The 23,794-nt window shown below is 41.8% G+C and overlaps 1 protein-coding gene across 1 annotated transcript; it reads left to right on the forward strand.

Annotated features, from left to right (window-relative positions):
* The first annotated feature begins 4,845 nt into the window (after nt 1-4,845).
* Nucleotides 4,846-22,950, forward strand: KCNS3 (potassium voltage-gated channel modifier subfamily S member 3). The gene is made up of 2 exons (XM_029077453.2): nt 4,846-5,042; nt 20,902-22,950. The coding sequence occupies exon 2, from the start codon at nt 20,961-20,963 to the stop codon at nt 22,443-22,445; it is 1,485 nt and encodes a 494-aa protein (XP_028933286.1). The 5' UTR covers nt 4,846-5,042; nt 20,902-20,960; the 3' UTR covers nt 22,446-22,950.
* The last annotated feature ends 844 nt before the right edge of the window (nt 22,951-23,794 follow it).

Below are 23,794 nucleotides of genomic sequence, written 5' to 3' on the forward strand. Positions count from 1 at the left end.
AGGAAAAGAAAATATAAATACCATAAAATGTCTATAGCTTAGGTAAATCCAAGGGAGTATTGGTGCTTTGTGTACCATTATCAAACTTTATTTATATTAAGAACATTCATTTCTGACTCTACAATGCTCCTGGCTACTTTTCCATCTTTCCCTTTTAGCAGCACGCATAGTGGATAGAACATAGGACTGGGAGTCAGAGGGTCATGGGTTCTCATCCCGACTCCACCACTTGTCTGCTCTGTGACCTTGGGCAAGTCACTTCACTTCTCCATGCCTCAGTTACTTCATCTGTAAAATGGGGATTGAGTCTGTGGGACCTCATGTGGGACAGGGACTGTGTTCAACCGGATTTGCTTGTATCCATCTCAGAACTTAGGACAGCGCCTGTCACATAGAAAGTGCTTAACAAATACCATTATTATTAATTTTATTCATTTATTTATCAGAATTTCCCAAGTGCCTTCTGTGAATGCAGCACTAACTGAGCCCGTACTCCATCAGGAGCATTGTACTGGGTCTTTGGAAGCATGCAATAAAAATAAAATAAATCCTGGTTCCTGCCCTCTTAGTGTTTACAACCGAATGGGAAAGTTATCCAGACACAAGTTGTATAGGACCAAGGGAACTTAGGGGAAAAACAGACACAACTGGTAATGATAAAAGTAGGACAAAAGAAATAGATAAAAAATATACAACCCACAAGTGTAGCATGAGAAGTAATATTGCCTTTTGGATAGAGCACGGGACTGGAAGTCAGAAGAACCTGGGTTGTAATCCCCACTCTGACCCTTGTCTGCTGTGTGACCTTGGGCAAGTCACCGACCTTGGTGCCTCAATTACCTCATCTGTAAAATAGCATTTAAGAATGTGAGCCCCATGTGGGAAATGGACTGCATCCAAACTTGTTAATTCGTGCCTACGCCTCTACTTATTACCATGCCTGTCACATAGTAAGTGCTTAACAAATACCATTTAAAAGAAAAGCAAAAAGGATTGCAGGAAGGAGGACATAGCCAGAAGAATGATAATTAGTTGGGAAATGACTCTTGGAAGAATGCATAAACTTTTACTCTGATCCAGATCAGATTTGCATCTAGGATAATTCATCCAGGAACTGGTTTATGAGCAAGGTCTGGAGACACTTGAGACATTACCTTTTCTTTGTCTCCTGCTCCTCTCACCCCTTCTTTGAACATACTCCTCAATTTCCTCTGCTGGCTCTCAATCCTTCTTCTCTCACCTAGTAACAGGGTGTGACCTACAGGCTCAATTCTGAGCCAGTACTTTTAATACTCTAAATTGATTCTCTTCAATAACTCAGTTTCCAGCTCCTAGTCTGCATATGTCTCCCAATTCTTCATCTTCATTCCTGTCTTGTGGGGCAGCAGGCTGATAGAGTGGCCCAGATATTAGACTGACAAGTCTCACTGTGGGTTGAGTGTAATCACAGTACTGTTGTTTACTTTTAGGTCACTACGATCTTGGCAAATTACTTCACCAGTTTGTATCTCAGCTTCTCTTCCTGCCTGGCAGCTAGGTGTGTGGGAAGTGTGATCTAATGGGGAGAGAATATTAGTCTGCAAATAGAAACCTAGAGTTCTGTTCTCCGTAGTGTCATTAACTACTGATGTGGCCTTGGGAAAATTGCTAAACTCTGCATGCCTTCGTTTTCCATTCTTTAAAGCTGTTATAATTTACTTGGGGTTTAAATTGGTAAGGTCTTGGATCTGTATGGTTTTATTTATATGGAGAAGGAAATATATATTGGGTAGAGAAGCAGTATGGCATAGTGGAAAGACACAGGCCTGGGGGGTCAGAGGACCTACGTTCTAATCCCAGCTCCTCCACTTTTTTTTTATGGCATTTAAGTGCTTATTATGTGCTAGGCATAGAACTAAGTGCTGGGGCAGATACAAGTTATTCAGGTTGGACACATACCATATCCCACAAGGGGCTCATGGTCTTAAACCCCATTTTACAGATGAGGTAACTGAGGCACAGAAAAGTGAAGTAACTTGCCCAACCACAGACAAGCAGCAGAGCTGGGATAAGAACCAAGGTCTTAATGACTCCCAGGCCCATGCTCTATCCACTTAGGCCATGATGCTTCCCTGCTTGTCTGCTGTGTGATCTTGGGCAAATCACTTCACTTCTCTGTGCTTCAGTTACCTCATCTGTAAAGTGGGGATTAAGACCATAAGCCCCATGTGGGTTATGGATCACATCGGACCTGATTAGTTGGTATCTACCCCAGCACTTAGAAGAAGGACTCACCCCTATGCCCACTCATAAACTAAGGGATGAAGAATCTCACTTTAAAAAAATGTAACCAGGAAAGGCTCAATATCATTCCCTTCTCTCCTGGTCTCCAAGAAATGCTTGCAGAATAGAGACTATAATAAGTGAGTTGCAGTGAGCCCTTTAGAAGAATGGGCTTATTTAATTTTAGGTCTCATTATTTAATAAATAATAGATGATGGAACAGCAATTTTCAAAATTGAGCTAGCAAATAAATTAATAATAATCAAGGTCATTTTTTCCATGAAGGGGACTACAAAGGTACTGTATTGGAGGTGAGTGGAAAGGCATCTGCCAGAAAGTTTGAGTATTGTAGAGTGCATAATTTTTCTCAGAAGAATAGATATTTTGCATTTTACTTATTCATTACCTGACATAAAACAACAACATGGCATATTGGAAGAACAGTGCTTGGCACACAGTAAACACTTATCAAGTACTATCCAAAAGAACAAATGGCTGGAAATAAACAATTCAAACTCCTCTGTTACTGATATTTTTTTGACTGTCTTAGATTTCCGGATTGTGGGGGGTCAAAGATGGTTCTGGCCTGCAGATTAAAAAACTCTTGTGTTCCACTTTTAACCTTTCACCCTATTTCAAGCACTGCTTGGATAACTAGTGTGGGCATTGGAACCCTACAAGCCTTTCTGCTAAATGGCTGGGTTGAGGTCAAATGGCTTACGTTGATGTGGGCCAGAGAAGTTTGAAATGCATTTCCAGTAGATTCTATCTTAGTCATTGTTTCACCACTGATTATGATATACAACGTTTCAAAAACTGCGATCAGGGCCTATTTTCTACAGCCTGGTATTGAATGTGATAATATGAAAACAAATAGGCACTTGTGTATCAGCATAAATGTATTAAAGACATGACTGTAAATAAAGTGTTGTAAAACCACCGTTGGGTAATCTCCGTGTCTTGAATCCACTTTAAGATGACATTGTGAACTTAGGTTTTCTTATGAATTTGTTAACATACAAATAAGTGGATCAAAACCTCAGACTAGGGCATAGTTTTTGTGTTACAAAATGCTAAAAGATGAGATTTTTTAAAGGAGGTTTAAATCTTAACTTTTAATTTAGCGGCATTAGTAATATTAGAGGACTAACTTGAAATTAAGTCCCTGTAGCAGGTGAAAATGTATTTCTTTGTTTATTAATAAATACTTTTTGAATAAAAGGGATTAAAAGGCCTGATCAATCACTATTATCACTGGCATTTCTTGAGCACTGCTTAGGTGCAGAGCACTGTACTAAGCACTTTGGAGAGTACACTACAACAGAATTGGTAGATACATTTTCTATCCACAACAAGCTTTAGTCTAGAGTCTGGCTGAAGAAAACAGGAGCTAAGGCAGGGCAGTAGTCTAAAATTTCTCCTGAAGTCCCTAAATGAACATTCTTCCTCCCTCTTCCCTGTTTTCCATTCTGTCCTTCACCCCGCCTTTCCACTATCAGTATGAACAATGGTGGTCACCTTGCTGTCAACTGGAGCTAGAGCCCAGCTTCTGGCCCAATTTTCTCTATCTCCAAGGCTCGAAGTTTTCATTATTGTTAACATGACACATAGTAAGCACTTAACAAATACCATCATTATAATTATTATTAACATGAGTAGAGGCAACAGGGTCCAATAGAAAGAGCACATGACTGGGAATTGGGACACTTTTTTCTAAAGTGGTATTTGTTAAGTGCTTACTATGTGCCAGGCACTGTTCTAAGCACTGGGGTAGGTACAGAGTAATCAGGTTGGACACAGTCCATATCCCACAAGGGGCTCACAGTCTTAATCTCCCTTTTACAGATGAGGTAACTGAGGCCCAGAGAAATTAAGTGACTTGCCCAAGGTCACACTGTAGGCAAGTGATGAAGCTGAGAATAGAAGCCTGGTCCTTCTGAGTTCCAGGCCTGTGCTCTAGCCATTAGGCCATGCTGTTTCCTCTGGGTTCTAATTCTGGTTCTACCACTTATCTTCTCTGTGGCTCAGTTTCCTCACTGTAAAAGAGGATAAATGACCTGAACTCCCTCCTTAGACTGATTTGGACAGGGACTTTGACATAATTATCTTTAATCTATCCCAGTGCTTAGCATGGTGCTTGCGGCAGAGTAAACCCTTAATTAATACCGTAATGGTTATCACTAGCATTCATTGTTAATGAATTTAATGGATTGAGCTCTTTCTGATTATTTGTAGCTCCCCTTCCTGAAATAGTAGTGGCATTTGGATTTCCACTCACACTGTGACACTAAGATAATAATAGTAATAAACATGTTATTTGTTAAGCACTTACTATATGCCAAGCACTGTACTAAGCATTGGAGTAGATAGAATCAGGTCAGGTATGGTCCCTATCCCACATGGAAGCTCATAGTCTAAAAGGGAGAAACCCCACCAGAGGCCTACACTGGAATTGGTTCTCTTCTCTCTCATTCTTTACTAAAATTGACCAGGGAGCTGAAAATGAGGAAAAAAAAAGAATAAAGTATTGGGCGTGGATTCCACCTTTGAGATTCAATGATCTCTTCTCTAATTATTTCCTCCAAAGGTGAGAATGATTTTCCATCGACTTATTTGAACTGTAGAATCACAGGACAAGGTTCTTCTCTCCAGTCTGCAAAGCTGAGCTCTTTTGTGCACTACAGATCCCTGTGTGGATAGATGCACAGACCTTCCAAGATGGCAATGGAAATTCTTCTGGGCAGAATGAGGGCAAAGTGTGTAACCTCTCCAGAGCGTGGGTAAGAGATCTGTCTGTCTGTCTGTTTCTCTGTCACCATAGGGAGAGGAGCAGTCTAAAATTCCAGCAGGAAAAATTTAGGTCATATGCAAGGAAGAATTTTCTGACTGTAAGGGTGATTGCATGTTGGAATAATAATAATAATGTTGGTATTTGTTAAGTGCTTTCTATGTGCCAAGCACTGTTCTAAGCTCTGGGGCAGATACAAGGTAATCAGGTTATTCCACGTAGGGCTCACAGTCTTCATCCCCATTTTACAGATGAGGTAACTGAGGCACAGAGAAGTTAAGTGGCTTGCCCAAGGTCACACAGCTGACAAGCAGCAGAGCCGGTATTAGAACCCATGACCTCTGACTACCAAGCCCTTGCTCTTTCCATTAAGCCACGCTGCTTCTGGAAACAGTTACCAAAAGAGACTGTTAGCTTCTTTACCTTGGAGACTTGTATTCATAAGATAATAACAACGTATCTGGGTTATTAAGTAAATTCTGGTAGGAATTCAGAGATTGAATAATGCCTTTCCAACTTTACTATTATATAGTATTCATATATTTATATATTATGAAGGCAGCTAGAAACACATAGAATTTATGTCCATTTAGGAGAAACAATAATGATACACTGGTGATATAGTATGTAGCACAGTGATCATAAATGAGATGGTTAATGATGAACAAGAGGATCTTTCAGCCCACAGGGGAAAGAGGAGCTCTCAGGCACTAATCAGATGAAAGAATGTACTTGTACATGCAGTGAAAAGATATAGGAAACATCGACTCTGCCTGGACTGGGACTAGTGTATTTTAAGAAGACTTTTACCACCAAAGAAATTGATGATCATAATAATAATAATAATGATAGTATTAAGGGCTTTACTCCAAGCCAAGCACATTTTAGATTGGATCTACATATTTCTAAATAAATATGTAATATTATAAATATTTATACATTTATACATTATACATACACATAAATCTACATATTTAGATTGGATATATTTCCATCCCACATGGGGCTTGTAGTCAAGGGGAACAGTGCTGCCTTTTGGAAAGATAAAGAGCCTTGGGAATCAGAGGATCTGGGTTCTAATCTTGGCTCTGCCACTTGTGACCTTGGGTAAGTCACTTATTTTCCTTGGGCCTCATCTATAAAATGAGGATTTCAATTCCTGTTCTCTCTCCTACTTAGATAGTGAGCCCCATGTGGGACAGGGACTGCATCCAACCTGGTTAACTAGTTTCTACCCCCGCATTCATAACATTACATGACAGTAAATGCTTAACATTTGCAACAATAGTAATATGAAGAAGGAGGGAGAATAGGATTTTTCGATCTCCATTTTACTGCTGAGGAAACTGAGATACAGATAAACTGAGATCACATAGTAGGCAAGTGGTGTGGCTTGGATTAGAACCTGGTTCTTCTGGCTTCCAGTTCTGCACTCTTTTCATTAGACCAAGCTGTGTCCCAATGGTTTGGATTAAAATATCCCAAAATATCTAAAAGATCATCGCTTGCCAAGAAATCTAAAAATTTTGAAGTCACCATAAGTTTTGCTTTAAAGCCAGAAGCTCTCATAACAGGTGGCCTGTGTGACAGATTGTGTTTAGATTTTCCATCCACCCTCAGCCCTGTTTTCAATCTATTGGGGTTTATTGAGTGCTTACAGTGCAGAGCACTGTAGAGAACTCTTGGGGGAGTATAATACAACAGAGTTGGTAGACTCATTCCCTGCCCACAGGAGTTTATATTCATCAATTCGATAGAGTTTCTTCCCCTGTAGATCCCCTGAGGTATAACAAGACTACAGATCATTTGGAAGTTTCCCTCATATTTATCATTTCATTTAAAGCATTTCTTTCCTATGTGGTTTATTTGTGGATTACACTTAAAACTTGTCAAACCTTCCTTGGAAAGGAGATTTCCTCAATTTCTTTTCTGGTGAAATCCCCCTACTCTTTTACACTCAAGCCCCCAAGGAGAATTTACTTTTAGTCTTCCCAAAATCACTTCTAGTTCTCATTAGAGATGTGTTGTTGATAGGTTCCCCCACACTTTCTCTCTTGGTTTTAAAATCTGAAACAGTAGTTAGAAATGGCAAAGGCAACCTTGTCCTGTGGCTGCAAAAAGAAAAATGATTACAGAAGCAGTTTGGCCTAGTGGATAGAGCACAGGCCTGAGAGTCAGAGGACCTGGGTTTCAATCCCAGTTCCGCTGTCTGTCTGCTGTGTATCTTGGGCAAGTGTTTGTGCCTCAGTTACTCCATCTGTAAATTAGGGATTAAGACTGTGAGCCTCACCTAGGACAGGGACTGTGTCCAACCTGATTAGCTTGCATTTATCCCAGTGACTAATACAGTGCCTGGAACATAGTAAACAGCAAATACCATAAAAAAATTAAGGGGACAGAGAAATCAATGTAATAATATAATAATAATGATGGCATTTGTTAAGCTCTTACTATGTGCAAAGTACTATTCTAAACTCTGGGGAGGATACAAGGTGATCAGGTTGTCCCACGTGGGGCTCAGAGTCTTCATCCCCATTTTACAGACGAGGTAACTGAGGCACAGAGAAGTGAAGTGACTCGCCCAAAGTCACACAGATGACAAGTGGTGGAGCTGAGATTTGAACCCATGACCAATATCTCTGGGAAGCCCATTCATTCAGTAGTATTTATTGAGCATTTACTGTGTGCAGAACACTATACTAAGCACTTGAGAGAGTACAATAAACAGACTCATTCCCTGCCCACAATGAGCTTACAGTCTAAAGGAGGTGGGGGGCAGACATCAATATAAATTCATAAATTGCAGATATGTGCATAAGTGCTATGGGGCTGGGAGGGGGGAAGAACAAAGGGAGCATGTCAGGGCAATGCAGAAGGGAGTAGATTCCATATCTTCACAAAATGAGAAGTGAATACTTATAGGTATTTGCTGGTGAAAGACAGACTTCCCATCTAAATCTCTGAGTTACTCAAGTAGTTTACATTTCATAAGACCCACATATAAACCCAGAGCACTTAAGCACATATTCAAGTACATTTAAGTATGAAACAGCATGGTATAGTGGATAGAGCATGGGCTTGGGAGTCAGAAGGTAATGGGTTCTAATCCCCACTCTGCTTTTTGTTGGCTGTGTGACCTTGGACAAGTCACTTCACTTCTCTGGGCCTCAGTTTCCTCATCTGTAAAATGGGATCGAGATTGCTAGCCCCATGTGGGACAAGGACTGCATCCAACCTGTTTAGCTTGTATCCACCCCAGTGCTTAGTACAGTGCCTGGCACATATTTAGTGCTTGACAAATACCATAATAATAATAATAATAATAATAATTGTATATTTTTAAATTATTTATTCATATGACTGTAAGGTCATTATGAACAGGGAACATGTTTGCTAATCTTGTTGTATTGTACTCTTCCAAGCACTTAGTACAAGCAGTCTGCATGTAATAAGCTCTCAAAAAATACCATTGACTGATTGATGAGACAAACACACAGTGTACAGCTTGGCCTAGTGGAAAGAGCACAGGCCCTGCTAAACTCTGAAAAAATGAAGGTTCCATCAAAATGACCAAGTCAGATATATAGTGGGAAAACCAGGAGTACAGAAAGAACTGAAATATTTGCCTCGTTAATATAAAGAGTGCCTTCCCACTAATGCAGGAGTAGCTGAATAATCCCAAGAAAAACAAATGGTCCCATGGGGAAAAAACAGCTTCCTCTCCCGAGAATTAAACAAGGTGTGCCTGTTTCAGCTTGGATGCAGCTTGCCCCAAAGTCTAAATAAGAGGCAAAGAAAAATGAGCACACTGACAATGAATCAATAAGACCAAAGATGAAAGAATTAGCACTCTAGAACAGTACTATCCATCAAACGGACCCTTAGGCTAGTCAGAACATTCCCCCAGGGATTCAGTGCTGCATGAAGAACACAGAAGCTTTTAGATGATCTGAAGAAATTACAAAAGAAATTGTCGGAATATCCCCTTCGATGGTTTGTTGAAGATAAGGCCTTTTCCCTTTACTTCTTTAAGAAATATGTTACTAGGCTACGGCATGAGGTACAAGGATTAGGGGGACCTAGTGGAATTCCCCCAAGGTGACTCAGTGATTGTCACATTTGAAATCTTAGGAGCAGATCAAAGAGGAATGCTATGGTCTCATAGATATGCCCACGAATGCAAGATTGTTTTTCCCCTGCACTTGATTTGTCATAGTACATATTTGAACCACTTTGGCAATTTCGATCCTGTTTTGTGGGAAATACCCATTAATAAATAGCTTTCTTCAGCTCTTAGAACAGTGCTCGGCACAGAAAAAGCGCTTAACAAATACCATCATTATTATTATTGATCTTTTCTTTGCCAGTGTTTTGGCCCGTGGTAGATTCCGCCTTATTAATTGCACTGCAGTGTTCTGTGACATTAAGATTAACTTGTCCACCCTATGTTTCAAGGTTATTAGGTTACATTATAATGGTATTTAAGTGCTTACTATGTGTCAAACACCATTCTAGGTCCTGGGATAAATACATGTTAGTTAGATCAGACACAGTCCTTCTGTCCTGTATGGGGTTCACAGTCTAAGTAGGAAGGAGAACAGGAGAACAAAGGCAGAGGGAAGTTAAGTGACTTGCCTGCAAGCAATTGGGAGAGGCTGGGTTTGAACCCAGGTCCTCTGACTCCCAGGCCCTCACTCTTTCCACTATCCCATGTTGCTACCTTTATTTTTGAGTTGCCTCTTGGCTGCCTTTGTTTTCTTATACCATTTGGTATGTGGGTCTATTAAGGGTTGGGATTTCAGAGTAATTAGATAACGACCAACAAATGATTGTCTGTAGTCATGCCATATAGATTCATGCCCCAGCTAGTGGGTAATCAGTACATGGCTATAGGAAGAGGCCCCAGTCAATTAATCTTTCGTTCAATCACTCAATCATATTTATTAAGTGCTTACTGTGTGCAAAGCACTGTACTAAGCACTTTGGAAAGTACAATATAACTATAAACAGCGGCATTCCCTGACCACAATGAGCACAGAGTCTAAAAGAGGGGAGACAGACATCAATACAAATAAATACAATTACAAATATATACATAAGTGCTATGGGGCTGGGACGGAGGGAAGAGCAAAGGGAGCAAGTCAGGGTGATGCCGAAGGGAGTGGGAGATGAGGAAAAGTGGGGCTTAGTTTGGGTAGGCCTCTTGAAGGAGTTGAGCCTTCAATAAGGCTTTGAAGAGGGGGAGAGTGATTGTCAGATTTGAGAAGGGAGGGCAATCCAGGTCAGAGGCAGGATGTTGGCCAGTGGTCTGTGGTGAGACAGGTGAGATCGAGGCACAGTGAGAAGTTTCAATCATATTTATTAAGTTCTTTCTGTGTGAAGAACACTGAACTAAGTGCTTGGGAGAGTACAGTATAACAGAGTTGGTAGGCACTTATCCTGCCCACAAGTTTACAGTTAACCGGCTTGACTTTTATGGTTAAATCTCAAGATGCCAGCCGGGGAGAGACCTCTGTTACTCTTTATCCATGTAGACCTAAAGATGGTGTTCATCAGGAAAACTCCCACCCAATAACAGAAGCAAACTTCGGAAACTAAACTGATAATGGTTGAAACAGTTTGAAATCTAATGTATTTCTGTAAGTCCAAAAGGTTGTTGGCTGCTCTGTGGGCATGAAGGTGGAACTAGTAGTGCACTTTTCTGCCGATGGTGAATTTCACCCATACACAATGACTGGTCACCGTGGTATACTTGTAACTGTCAAGGTTAAAGTTGTACTCAGTCTCAGCCCCACTGTTCCTACACAAAGACCAACTCCTGTGCTATTGTGTTTGCTGTTTACTGCATCTGACAATTATTTTCTCTTTTGCCTCCTTGTTTCATGACCCTCATGAGCCTTCTGCTTAAAGATGGAGGAGGGTCTGAGGCTCCTTTACTGTATCCTTTACTTTTTCCTCTTCTTTGCTTCTGATTTTCCATACAGAGGCTGTTCAGATATCTGGCTATGAGCAGTTTGCAGTAAAGGCATATGCTGTTTTGTTATTCATTCACAAGACTGCATTGATCTATCGCTGATTCTAGATTGTGAAGGGATTTTTCAGGAAAAGTCAATATTTTTAATAGGGTGGTTAAGGTGTTTGATTATAAAGGTTCTAAAATGAGGCAATTAAAACCTTGTTAGCAAGAGCACCTAAATCTGATTTAAATGATCCAGACCTTATATATATCTCTCTTTTCTCACAATGGAGGAAGATATTTAGATTAGAAAACTGTTCTTAGTGAACAGAGATGGTCCGTCATGACAGCTACTAGATCTTCACAGCATGGATACTTGTTAGTAATCAGAAACCCAGTGCTCTGCCTTGTGTAAGGGAGAGGGGGCTAGTGGGGGAAGTATCGTGGAGGTTTGGGGAGAGACTGGATCTTCTAGCTTCTTCCCGTACTGCTCCTTTCTCTCCTCTCCCCTTCCACATCTCCCTTTCCTCTCCTTTCTCTCCCTTCCTCCTGTCTTGCTGCTCTCAAGCTCATCTCGGTCAACATCCTCTGGCTTCCCCAGTAGCTCCTCATGATTGCCGCTGCCTCTGGTTTTCTAAGGGGCCATAGGCTAGCGTGACAGGAATTTCGATTAAACACCAGTCACATTTTCTAGGATTGGATTGTTTGATGCTGGAGATAATCTCATGAGATGACTTTTTGCTTTTGTTAGCTCGTGGAGTGGAGCTACTGAGGATTCATCTTTTCTGAGATAAATTGCTAACTCATTTGAAATTTTAATTTCTGTGCTTTATGATCCAATAGGAAAAATATACTCACAGATGGGAGTGGATATAAATCCAGATGAGATTTTGCAGGGTAACACCATAAAAAACAAATCAGATAAACATGCAAATTAGAAATTATGGACTCAAGGTGAATTGGATATTATTGAGGAAAAAGGAATTTGTGTTTTGGGGGTCTAGATATTCCAGATTGCTCAGTTGATATATTTATTGAGTTCTTTCTGTGCAGAGTACTGCATTAAGCGCTTGGGAGAGTACACTATAACTGTAGACCTGTATACCTGTTACCTGCCTATAGGAAGCTTACAGTCTAGAGTGTAGCGTGATTACTTTAAAATCAACAGTAAGGAGTTTCTGTTTGATGTGGAGTTGGATGGGCAACCAGAGGAGGTTTCTGAAGAGTGGGGAGATGTGGAGTGACTGTGCCTTCTTTAGAAAAATGATGAAATCAGTGGAAGCTCGCTTAGCTACTCACTGTACTTTGATCTCATCTTTCTTACCAACTCATCGCCAAAATCCTGCCTCTGACCTGGAACTTGCTCCCCTTTCATATCTGACAGATGATCACTCTCCACACTTTAAAAGCCTTATTAAAATCACATCACCTTCAACAGGCCAACTAAATTGGAGAAGCAGCAAGGCCCAATAGAAAGAGCACAGGCCATGGAGTCAAAGGTCGTGAGTTCTAATCCCAGATTTGCTACATATCTGCTGTGTGACCTTGAGCAAGTCACTTCACTTCTCTGGGTCTCAGGTACCTCATCTATAAAATGTGGATCAATATTGTGAGCCTTATGAGGGACATGGGCTGTGTCCAACCTGATTATCTTGTATCTACCCCAGCACTTAGAACAGTTTTTGGATCATAGTAAGCACTTAACAAATACCACATTTATTATTATTTTTAAGTTCTCATTTCCCTTTCTCACCTCTCCTTGTCATCCTTGGACTTGGACTTGTATGCTTTAAGCACTAGATATTCACCCCAGCCTCTCTCCACAACACTTACATACATATCTGTAATTTATTTTAACACCCGTTCCCTCCTTTAGACTGTAAGCTCCTTGTAGTCAGGGAGTGGCTTTACCAACTCTGCTGTATTAAAATAATGACTAATAATTGTAACTAAGGTCACATCTCCTCCAAGAAGCCTTATCTGATTAAGCACTCTTTTTCCCAGCTCCCTCTCCCTTCAGCATTGTCTATGCACATGGATCTGTGACCTTTGGGCTTTGGATATTTACCCCACCTCAGATTCACAGCACTTATGTACATATCTAAAAATTATGTATTACACATTATTTACATTAATGTCTGTCTCTCTTCTAGACTGTAAGCTCATTATGGGCAAGGAACATGTCTATCACCTCTATTTTTTTGTATTTTCCCAAATGCTTAGTACAATGCTCTCTGTGCAGTAAAATTTTGATAAATAACCCTGATGATAACAATGATAGTACTTGTTAAAAACTTACTATGTGCCAAATATTGTCCTAAGCACTGGGGGAGATGCAAGTTAATCAGGTTGGATGAGTCCGTGTCCCTTTTGGGGCTTACAATCTAAGTAGGAGGGAATATGATTTAATCCCCATTTTACAGATGAGGTAAGTAAGGCCCAGAGAAGTTAAGTGACTTTCTCAAGGACACACAGGAGACATGTGGGAGAGCAGGGAGTAGAACCCAGGTTCTCTGACTTCCAGGCCTATGCTCTATCCACTAGATCACACTGCTTCTTTTGTACTTTCCCAAGTACTTAATACAGTACTCTGCCCACAGTAAGTGTTCAGTAAATATATGTGCTTGCATCAACATAGTAGCAGTTTGGATGCAGAGGAAAGGGCAGGTTTTAGTTATTTTTGTGAAGGTAGAACTGACAGGATTTGGTGACAGGCTCAATATGTGGGTTGTATGAAAGAGATGAGCCAAGGACAATGCCCAGGTTGAGGTTGTGAGATAATTCTGAATTGTGCTTTCCAAGTACTTAGTACAGTGCTATGAACACAGTAAGCACTCAATAAATACAATTGAATGAATGAATAATGAGGTTAGTGGTATTGTCTACAGTGATGGGAAAGATACAGGGAGGATAGGGTTTGAGTGGGAAGATGAGGAGTTCTCTTTTGGTCATGTTAAGCTTCAGGTGTTGGCAGTATATCTAGGTAGAGATATCCCGAAGGCAGGAGAAAATGTGTGACCACAGAGGAGAGAGGCCCCAGCTGGTGAGATAAGATTGGGGAATCATCTGTGTGTAGTTGTAGCCATGTGGGTGAACAGGTTCTCCCAGGGAATGGGTATAGATGGAAAGTAGAAGGAGGCACCGAAATGAACCCCAGGGACTTCTACAGTTGGAGGGTGAGCGGTAGAGGAGGACCCTGCAAAAGAGACTGAGAAGAGTCACTAATCCCCCCTGCCTAACTCCCCAAGCTCATACCAACCAGGACCTTCCTGGATCGGGGGATCCTTGGTAACATGTAGTAAAGTCAAACCACACCACTGACCACCAAGTTTAGTGTGGAAAGTTTTTTACTTAGTTTTACCAACGTGCAAGGGAGTGGCACATACATACAAACACTCACTCTACTCCACCAAGGGTCAAGTACCAGTCTGCTAGTTCTGCCAACTTCCAAGTGCTGCTGCCTTCTCCTGCTTTTCAGTGCTGCTCTCCTGCTGCTTCTGCTGCTCTGCGTGCTTTAGCATGCCTCTGTGCATGCCTCCTTCCTGAATGCTTCTGCTCCAAGTGCTTCACTGCTGCTTTCTTTGGTTATCTTCTGTGTGCCTCCCTTCTTTTGCCTTTTCTGCATGCCCCCTCGCAATTCAAAGAACCGCCTTTTATTTGCCTTAGGCTTCGCAGCGGTGGCTCTACATGACAGTCATTGATTGGTCCAGGCTCATTACCGGGTAGAGCAGGGGGAGAAGGCCATGCCTCCCTCTGTGCTCCACCCTGACAGGCAAAGAATCTCCTGCCCTCAGGTAGAGTCCATCAGTACCTTCGCCAGTGTCTTCCTTTTATTGTTTGTGGAATCACAAACAGTCACTAACAAGGCAGCTTGTTGTGGGCTCACCACAAGAAGAAACGAGCAGAGAGTGAGGCGGAGAACCAGGAGAATACAGTGTCATTGAAGCCATGGTTGGATAATGTTTCAAAGAAGAGGGTGTTCCACATTATCAAAGACAGCTGAGAGGTCAGAAGAATTAGGATGGAATTCAGGGTTTGGATTTGACAAGAAGAAGGTTATTGGTGACTTGAGAGGGCTGTTTCTGTTGAGTGAAGGGGAGAGAAACCAGATTGCAGGGGGTCGAGAAGAGGAAGTGTAGAGAACTCAGTCAACATGTTTGGAGAGAAGTGATAGGAGGGAGATGGGGCAATAACTGGAGGGATCTTGGAGTCAAGAGAATTTAGAGAGTTTTTTCTTTTTTTAGGATAGGGGATATATGGGCATGTCTGTAAGCAGTGGGAAAAAGCTATTGGAAAGTGAGTGGTCAAAGATGATGGTCAGGAAGGAAAGAAGGGAAGGGACAAGGATTTTGATAAGGTATGGGGGGATGGAGTTAGAGGCACAGGTAGAGGGGGATAAATTTTGAGAGGAGGAGACAGATCTCTTGACATATGCTGGAAAAAAGAGGAGAGTTGATGAAGGGTCAGGAGGAGGCAGGGACTAGAAAGGAGCAGGGGGTATTTTAGGGAGATCACGTCTGAAAGTTTCAATTTTATCCATAAATTACAAGTGCAGGTTATTAGAAGAGACAAGTAGGGGAGGCAAAAGAACAGGGAGATTGAGGAGGGAGTTAAACATCTGGATCAGCTGGCAAGGAGAATGCCTATGGGAGTAAATAAGGATGGAGAAGCACTATTGGGTGGCATGAATTTGAGTTGGACAAGGACAGTCAGATGTCTGGATTTCTGCCAGTATCATGCCACACTTCATGCAGAGAAGAAGAGTAAATGCCCTGTGGAGATTATTCATATTGCAGATTAGTGGTATGTGATCGGCAGAGGGACAGGGTGAGAGAAAGTTGAGTTCATTGGAGAGGTTGGTATTAAGCATATTGATTTGTGTGTCAAGAGAAAGTAGTTTAAGTTTGGAAACCAAATGGGACATGGTGACTTCAGACAGTTGGACGAGGTCAAAGATTGGAGGTCTTTGATATGGAACAGAACAAGTTTGCAGGCGGTGGATGTATGGGAGAGTAGGTAGGTGAGGACGTTGAGTTCAGATAGAGCTATTCTGGAGTTGGGAGGGTAGAGATTGTACAGTGACTAGAAATGATGAGATCGACTGTGTGCCCAGGTTAGTGAGTGGATGAGATGGGGTGGAGAAGGAAGGCACTGGAGATGAGGAGTGAGAGGAAGGGTTACTCTGGCAATCCACAAGGATATTGAAGTCCCCAAAATCAATGTAGGGATGGAGAAAGAGAGAAGGAATATAAGAAAGAGATCGAAATGGTTCAGAAATTTGCAGGAGGAGCCTGGGATCAATAGATAACAGTGACTAGTAACTAGAGAGGGTGAAAGAAGAGGATGATATAGGCTTCAAAGGAAGGGAAAGTGAGGGATCAAGGATGTGGGAAGGTGCAAAAATAGCATTAGGGAGCAAGAAGGAAACCAACTCTTCCCCCTTTCCTATGACTCTTGGTGAGAGGACTGCACTGATGAGAGTGGCAGGGGGAGACAGTGCGATGTGGGGAGAGCCAGGTTTCTATAATGGCGAAGAGGAACAGTGACTGGGTAAAGAACAGTCGGGGTTGAAGGGAAGCTTCCCCATGATGGAGTTGGGGATCCACAGGCCACACTTGACTGGTTTGGGGGTGGGGTATGAGGGCCAGGGTCACATGAAGAGTAGGAAGGAGTTGAATGGGAATGAGCTAACTGGGGCTCGCATAGGAGGAAGTGGAGTGAAAGGCAGCTCCTGGAAAGGATGGGAGGGTGGGGATGGTGTAAAGGTCAGCGGGTGGCTGGATAGGAGTGAACTGAGGTGAGCTGGCATGGGAGAGGGGTGAGAGGGAATGAGAGGGGCAGATTGATACTGTCAGTGTTCAAATTTACATATTATTTCATGGCGAACTGTAAACTTGTCTCTAGACTGTAAACTCCTTCTGGGCAGGGAATGTGTCTTTTCTTTCCTATATTGTACTCTCCCAAGTGCTTAGTGTAGTGTTCTGCACACAGTAAGTGCTCATTAAATATGATTGAATGAGTGAATGAATGGCTAGGGTTGTAAATGGGGCTTCTAAGGCTTCATAAGAGTAAGGATACTTTGATATAAAATTAATGATTTCTGCAGTAGTAATGGCATTTATTGATCTGTAGCAATTACAACAATATAAATTGGTTGCATATACTTTTAAATGTTTGGTTAAAAATTAGGTTCTTTCATTTTGCACCATCAAGGAACATATGTATTAGGACTGCCCCAAGCAGGGCTGCCTAGAGATCTGTGGATTAGGGAAACAGAGTGCCAGAGAAAATGCAGTGGTATTTATCGAGACTTACTGTGTACAGAGAGTGTACTAAGCACTTGGGAAAGTACAATACAACACTACAATAGACCCATTCCCTGCCTTCAATGAGTTTACAGTCTAGAGGACACATTGGCTGCCCACAGTGAGTTTACTATAAGACATGTTGCCTGTCTAACTTGAAGAAACAATTTGGAGTCCTTCTCCCTCCAAGTAAGAACAGGCTTTTCCACCAAAAAAGGGTCCCAGACACAAGAAAGATAAGATGGCCAGACAAGCGCAATCCACTAAAATAAACATACAATGTAAATGCAGACAGCATTTGGGTTGTCACATAAGACTGACAAAATTCCATTTTAATGCTTAGCAGCCCTTATGCTCCCAAGCTTTATTTCAGTATGAGGAGGATGATGTGTAATTTATTCAATCTTACCTCAAGAATGCTCCTTGGTGGTGCTTCTTGATTGATTCAGGATACTTTTTGTATGATTAACAGATTGATATCCTGTTTGTGGGCATCTTTGGCCTCTGCCCCTATTTGGAGAGGAGATGATCTATGTTGGTCAGCATTTGGGAGAACAGGGATGATGGCTGGGGAGGGAGAAATTGAAATTAGTCAAGCAGAATAACAAAGCTGCATGGCATAGTGAAAAGAGCATGGGCCTGAGCGTCAGAGGTTCTGGGTTCTAATCTCAGCTCCACCTCTTGTCTGCTTTGTGACCTTGGGTGAATCACTTAACTTCTCTGTGCCTCAGAGAAGTTGCCTAATCTGTAAAATGGGGATGAAGACTGTGAGTCCTATATTCATTCATTCATTCATTCATTCATTCATTCATTCATTCTGTCATATTTATTGAGTGCTTACTGTGCGTAGAGCACTGTATGGACGGGACTGTGTTCAACCTGATTATCTTGTACCTATCCTAGCACTTAGTACAGTGTCTGGTACAATCAGCGCTTAACAGATACTGTGATTATTATTATGCCAATCCTTAAAATGGGATTCTTACATAGATGTACAAATGTCAGGGTTCCCAGAAGAGTTTAAAGTGAAAACTAATGGTGGAACCTTCCACCATGGATCCAAATATCTGATTTTTACTGAACTGTAGCAATTACAAAGGTAGAAATTTGTTGCATATACCTTTAAACGTTTCGTTAAAAATAAGGTTTTTTCCTTTTGCACCATCAAGGAACATAAGTACAGTCCCCGATTAGACTGTAAGCCCGTCAGTGGGCAGGGACTTTCTCTATCTGTTGCCGATTTGTATATTCCAAGCACTTAGTACAGTGCTCTGCATATAGTAAGCACTCAAAAAATACTATTGAACGAATATGTATTAGGATTGCTCCAAGCAGGGCTGCCTTGAAGTCTGTGGACTAGGAAGACCAAGTGCCAGGGAAAAGATAGTGGTATTTATTGAGTCTTACTGTGTGCAGAGCACTGTATTAAACATTTGGGAGAGTACAACACAGCAGTACAACAGACACATTCCCTGCCCACAATGAGTTTACAGTCTAGAGGACACACTGCCTACCCACAATGAGTTTACTGTGAGGCACGTTGCCTGTCTAACTTTAAGAAACAATTTGGAGTCCTTCTCCCCCTAAGTATATTGCCCAGGCTTTTCCTACAACCACCAAAAAGGGACCCAGACTTAAGAAGAATAAGATGGCCAGACAAGAGCAGTCCAGATATTTTCCCTACAATAATGCTTGTGGAATTTAAGAGCTTATTATGGGCCAAACACTGTATTAAACAATTGACTAGATATAGGATGATGAGATCCGATATTGTACCTGTCCCTCATGGGGCTCATATCCATGCAGAAGGGAGAACAGGTTTTGAATCTCCATTTTATATGTGAGGAAACTTAGGTACCAAAAATTAACAGACTTGCCCATGGTCACACCATACACAAGTAGCAGAGCTGGGTTTAGGACCCACATCTCTTAATAATAAGCCCATGTACTTTCCATGAGGCCACACTGCTTCCCGTCTCCTTCTTATAAAAGATAAGAAGAACATTTCTGTGCATGTTGTTATGTTTTACTGATTCCTTAATAGCATACAGTGGAATCTGGGAAAAGCATTTGTAGGTGATTGGAAGTGAACTGGTGTTTGGAAACTATCTGAGGTAAAGGAGAAAAGGAGTAGAAGAAAGTTATGTTGTGTATTGGTGAGAGCATTTTGCAGCTCTTTTGTAATTCTTTTACTTGGCTGACTGCTTGGGTCAGAATTTATAACTGGGTGATGATGTTATGGAATGTAATCAGTTTAATCTTTTTTTCCTGGAATCTACTCTTGATCACTTTTGATGTGTCTTAAATAGCATCAGTTATGGAGAAACTTGAAATGTACTTGGAAAATATCCCCCAGTTGTGGCAAAAATAGCTTCCCACTGGGCTGTGAGAAAATGTAAAGCATAAATGTAATCTGAATAAGGTATCTTGCTACATGCCATGTCTTCCATGAGGCTCAGAATGCATGATGGAGCCAGTGAAAAGGAGTTGGGAAGAATGTGAGGAGCATTGAGAACGACCATGGAAGGGGGCAAAGAGCAACAATAAAGAAATGTAGTCATATGGCCTGATTCAGGCCTTTGCAATATGAGGAAAGAAATTGCACATGACTGTATTTTCTACCTTGAAAGGACAGTGGCGTATCTTCTCATGGCCACAAAGAAAGTGGGAAAATGAAAGAAAAAGCTGTTCAGTGGAAAATCTGATCAGAGCATCAAATCCTCTTGGTCTGATTTATATTTTGCCCTTCAAAAAAAATTTACTTGCTTGTCTTGTAACTCTGTGCCCGATGCCTGAGGATTCTTCTGTGGAGCAGGCTGGGTAAATCATGGTTCTCTACAAGAGGGCAGCAACCTAAGTATGGACAGAAGGGTTCATAGGCAGTTGCCATGCCCTCTGTGCTGTCCTCCTCTTGGGGCAGAGTGGCATGGTCTGAGGGAGGAGGGGGGAAGATGTGGGTATGACTAGAGAATGAAAGGGATAAAGAGAATGAGGGAGTGAGACAGGTCCAGGAGGGAGCAAGTCACAGTCCAGCCAATACTTGATCTAGGTATCATGATGGCAGTGAGGGTGATGAGGACTGCTCTCCCCTGTAGTCATTCAAGTGGCATCACTGACCTTATCTGCTCAGAGGCCAAACCACTTCCAGACCCTAATGATCCATCCTGATCTGCACCCTGAAGGGGTATTAAGGGCAAGTATGCTGGTCAAAAATAGTATCCAAGCAGAACTGATTTCACCCTCTTTCCTCCCAATTCAGAAAAGGGATGAAAATCAACCTTTAATTTATTGATCCAATCATATTTTTGAGCACTTACTATGTGCAGAGCACCGTACTAATAGCTTGGGAGAGTATAGTTTAACAATAAACAGACTTATTCCTTGGCCACAGAGAGCTTACAACCCATTTGTGATCATTTCTTTTATTCAAGGGGATCATGCTGACCAAAAAAAAAACCCATTTTCTCCTTTGTTCCATATTTATCACATAATTTCCTGCTTTGTTTTAGTTTAGAAGCTCGTGTTGTCAAATAATTTGGCAATTCTCACTTGAAGTTGAGTTGTCTAATATAGCCTTGTCTCCCTTCTAGGTGCTGCAATGTAATCTTTGCAGTGATTGCTACTCAACAACACACCTATTACATGCACAATGGTTTTTGGAACAATTTTCCACAGTCCTGGACAAGATGAGGAAGTTGTCAACTTAAACGTTGGGGGGTTTAAGCAGACAGTTGATCAAAGCACCCTTCTGCGATTTCCCCACACCAGACTGGGCAAACTACTCAGATGCCACTCTGAAGAAGCCATCCTAGAACTGTGCGACGATTACAGTGTGGCTGAGAAGGAGTATTATTTCGATAGGAATCCATCCTTATTCAGATACGTCTTGAACTTTTACTACACGGGCAAAATTCATGTCATGGAGGAACTCTGTGTGTTCTCTTTCTGCCAGGAGATAGAGTACTGGGGGATCAATGAACTTTTTATCGATTCCTGCTGCAGTAACAGATATCAGGAAAGAAAGGAAGAAAACTCGGATAAGGACTGGGATCAGAAAAGCAATGAAACCAACAGTGACTCTTCCTATGAAGAGTCCTCCATATTTGAGAAAGAACTGGAGAAATTTGATAAGCTGCGATTTGGGGAACTTCGCAAGAAAATCTGGGTCCGGATGGAAAATCCTGCCTATTCATTATCGGCCAAGTTGATTGCAATCTCCTCCCTGAGTGTCGTCCTGGCCTCCATAGTGGCCATGTGCATCCACAGCATGCCAGAGTTCCAGAGGCGGGACACGAATGACCGGGAGATGGAAGATCCCATCCTGGAAGCAGTGGAAATCGCATGCATCGTCTGGTTCACGGGCGAGCTAGCCATAAGATTAGTCGCCGCCCCGTGTCAAAAGAAGTTCTGGAAAAAGCCATTGAACATTATAGATTTCGTATCCATCATTCCATTCTATGCCACTCTGGCCGTGGACAGGAAGGAGGAAGAGAGTGAAGATATTGAGAACATGGGAAAAGTGGTCCAGATTCTGCGACTCATGAGGATATTCCGCATCTTGAAACTGGCCAGGCACTCAGTGGGCCTGCGATCTCTTGGCGCCACTCTGAGGCACAGTTACCACGAGGTTGGGCTGCTGCTTTTATTCCTGGCTGTGGGTATTTCCATTTTCTCGGTGCTTGTCTACTCTGTGGAAAAGGATGACCAGACTTCAGAACTCAGCAGCATTCCAATCTGTTGGTGGTGGGCGACAATCAGCATGACCACTGTGGGCTATGGGGACACGTATCCGGTCACCTTAGCGGGGAAGCTCATTGGGAGCGTTTGCATCATTTGCGGGATACTGGTGGTAGCCCTCCCAATCACCATCATCTTCAATAAGTTTTCCAAATACTACCAAAAACAGAAGGATATGGATGGGGATCAGAACTGTGATGAACACCAAGAGAAATGCAATGAGATGCCTTATTTTAACATTAGGGATATTTATGCAAGACGGATGCACTCCTTCATTTCCAGCCTATCGTCTGTGGGAATTGTTGCAAGTGATCAAGATTCCACCGACGCCTCGAGCATTGAAGATATGGAAGACATTCACAACGCAGCTTCTTTGGAGAGTGGGGCAGCAAAATGAGCAGGCTCCATTTCTCATCTTCCATTTCTCCTTTCAGACGTTGGGTTAATACAGCTTTATTGATGTCCGTGGATTGGTTCAGATTGCTTAAAACTCAGGGGGTACCTATCAGCCATAGGTGGACATTCGTTGCTTTAAAATTGTACTACAGCCATGAGGGTTGATCATTTGCCTCACCCAGCAATTTATTTTTTATGTGACTAGTGTTATGTAGTCTTGGGGTGGGGGAGGGTGTGGAGGGGAGAGAAATGCTATTAAATGCAGTATTTGCTACTGCAGCTTATACGCCACTATGTGTGTGTGTAATTTACTCCTGCATTGATAACTGTAAATTACCGACATGTAGAATAAAAGGCATAATAAAATGATGGCCATACATGCATGTAGACCCACGAGAGAGTGAACAAAATGAAAAGAGCTCTGGGAAAAATGCATGTAAATTTATTTTTACTTGCTAAATATGGAAATTAGGAACCAAATAAACTTCCTAATTGAGAATGGGCAATTGGTTGGCACAGTTTGCTGTTTTAACTAATGAAAGAATTTTAATTGGAAAAAAAAATAGGGAAGAAAGTAATTGTTCTCCTCACTCTTCTTGCTTCTCTTCAGTAAATTAGAGGATGTAAAATATACAAGGTTCTCACTTTCAGCATATTGTTTCTGCTGGTAAGTAACTATCATCCAGCACATTGGATGATCAAATGGATAAGGGCTTCTGTCCTAATTTGGCATATACATTCAGTTCTTCCATAATGAATATTTTCATTAGGCATTTTCCCTAGAACAGTGTTACAGAGTTAGGAAATGTTCATCTGACAAAGCATGTCTCCCTGGTTAAGAACATGATGCGATATCGGGAAAAAAATAGTTGTATGCATGGTGGGATCCAGGTCCGAGGGTGTGTGTTTTAAAGTTAAGGAGTCTGCCTGAAAGCAGTGTTTATCAGGATCATGACCACCATATTAAGGAGAATGGAATGTATATTTCTGAAAACAGTTTTTGCACAAAGTGACATCTCTGATCAGAGAACAGGCCCTTGGGTGCCTCAGATGTGATTTCTGGTCAGGACTATCTCCAATTAGTTAGGGCCTTAAAAGTGGAATATCAATCACTTGGTATTTATTGAGCACTGTACTGAGTGCTTGGGAAAGATGCACACTACCCCCTTGCCCACATCCTTCCTCTGGCTTTTCACACCCTCTCCCTTAATATATAAAACATCTCCATTCTCCACCTTTAAAGCCTTATTAAAGTCACATCAATCGATCAATTGTGTTTTCTGAGTGCTTACTGTGTGCTGAGCATCAGGCTAGGCACTTGGGAGAATACAGTATAACAGAGTTGGAAGA

Source organism: Ornithorhynchus anatinus, chromosome 1 (assembly GCF_004115215.2).
Source record: "Ornithorhynchus anatinus isolate Pmale09 chromosome 1, mOrnAna1.pri.v4, whole genome shotgun sequence".
In the NCBI taxonomy this organism is placed as follows: Eukaryota; Metazoa; Chordata; class Mammalia; order Monotremata; family Ornithorhynchidae; genus Ornithorhynchus; species Ornithorhynchus anatinus.

Bases quoted from the DNA above. Each gene is read 5' to 3' on its own strand.
- KCNS3 (XM_029077453.2), top strand. From the start codon at position 20,961: ATGGTTTTTGGAACAATTTTCCACAGTCCTGGACAAGATGAGGAAGTT.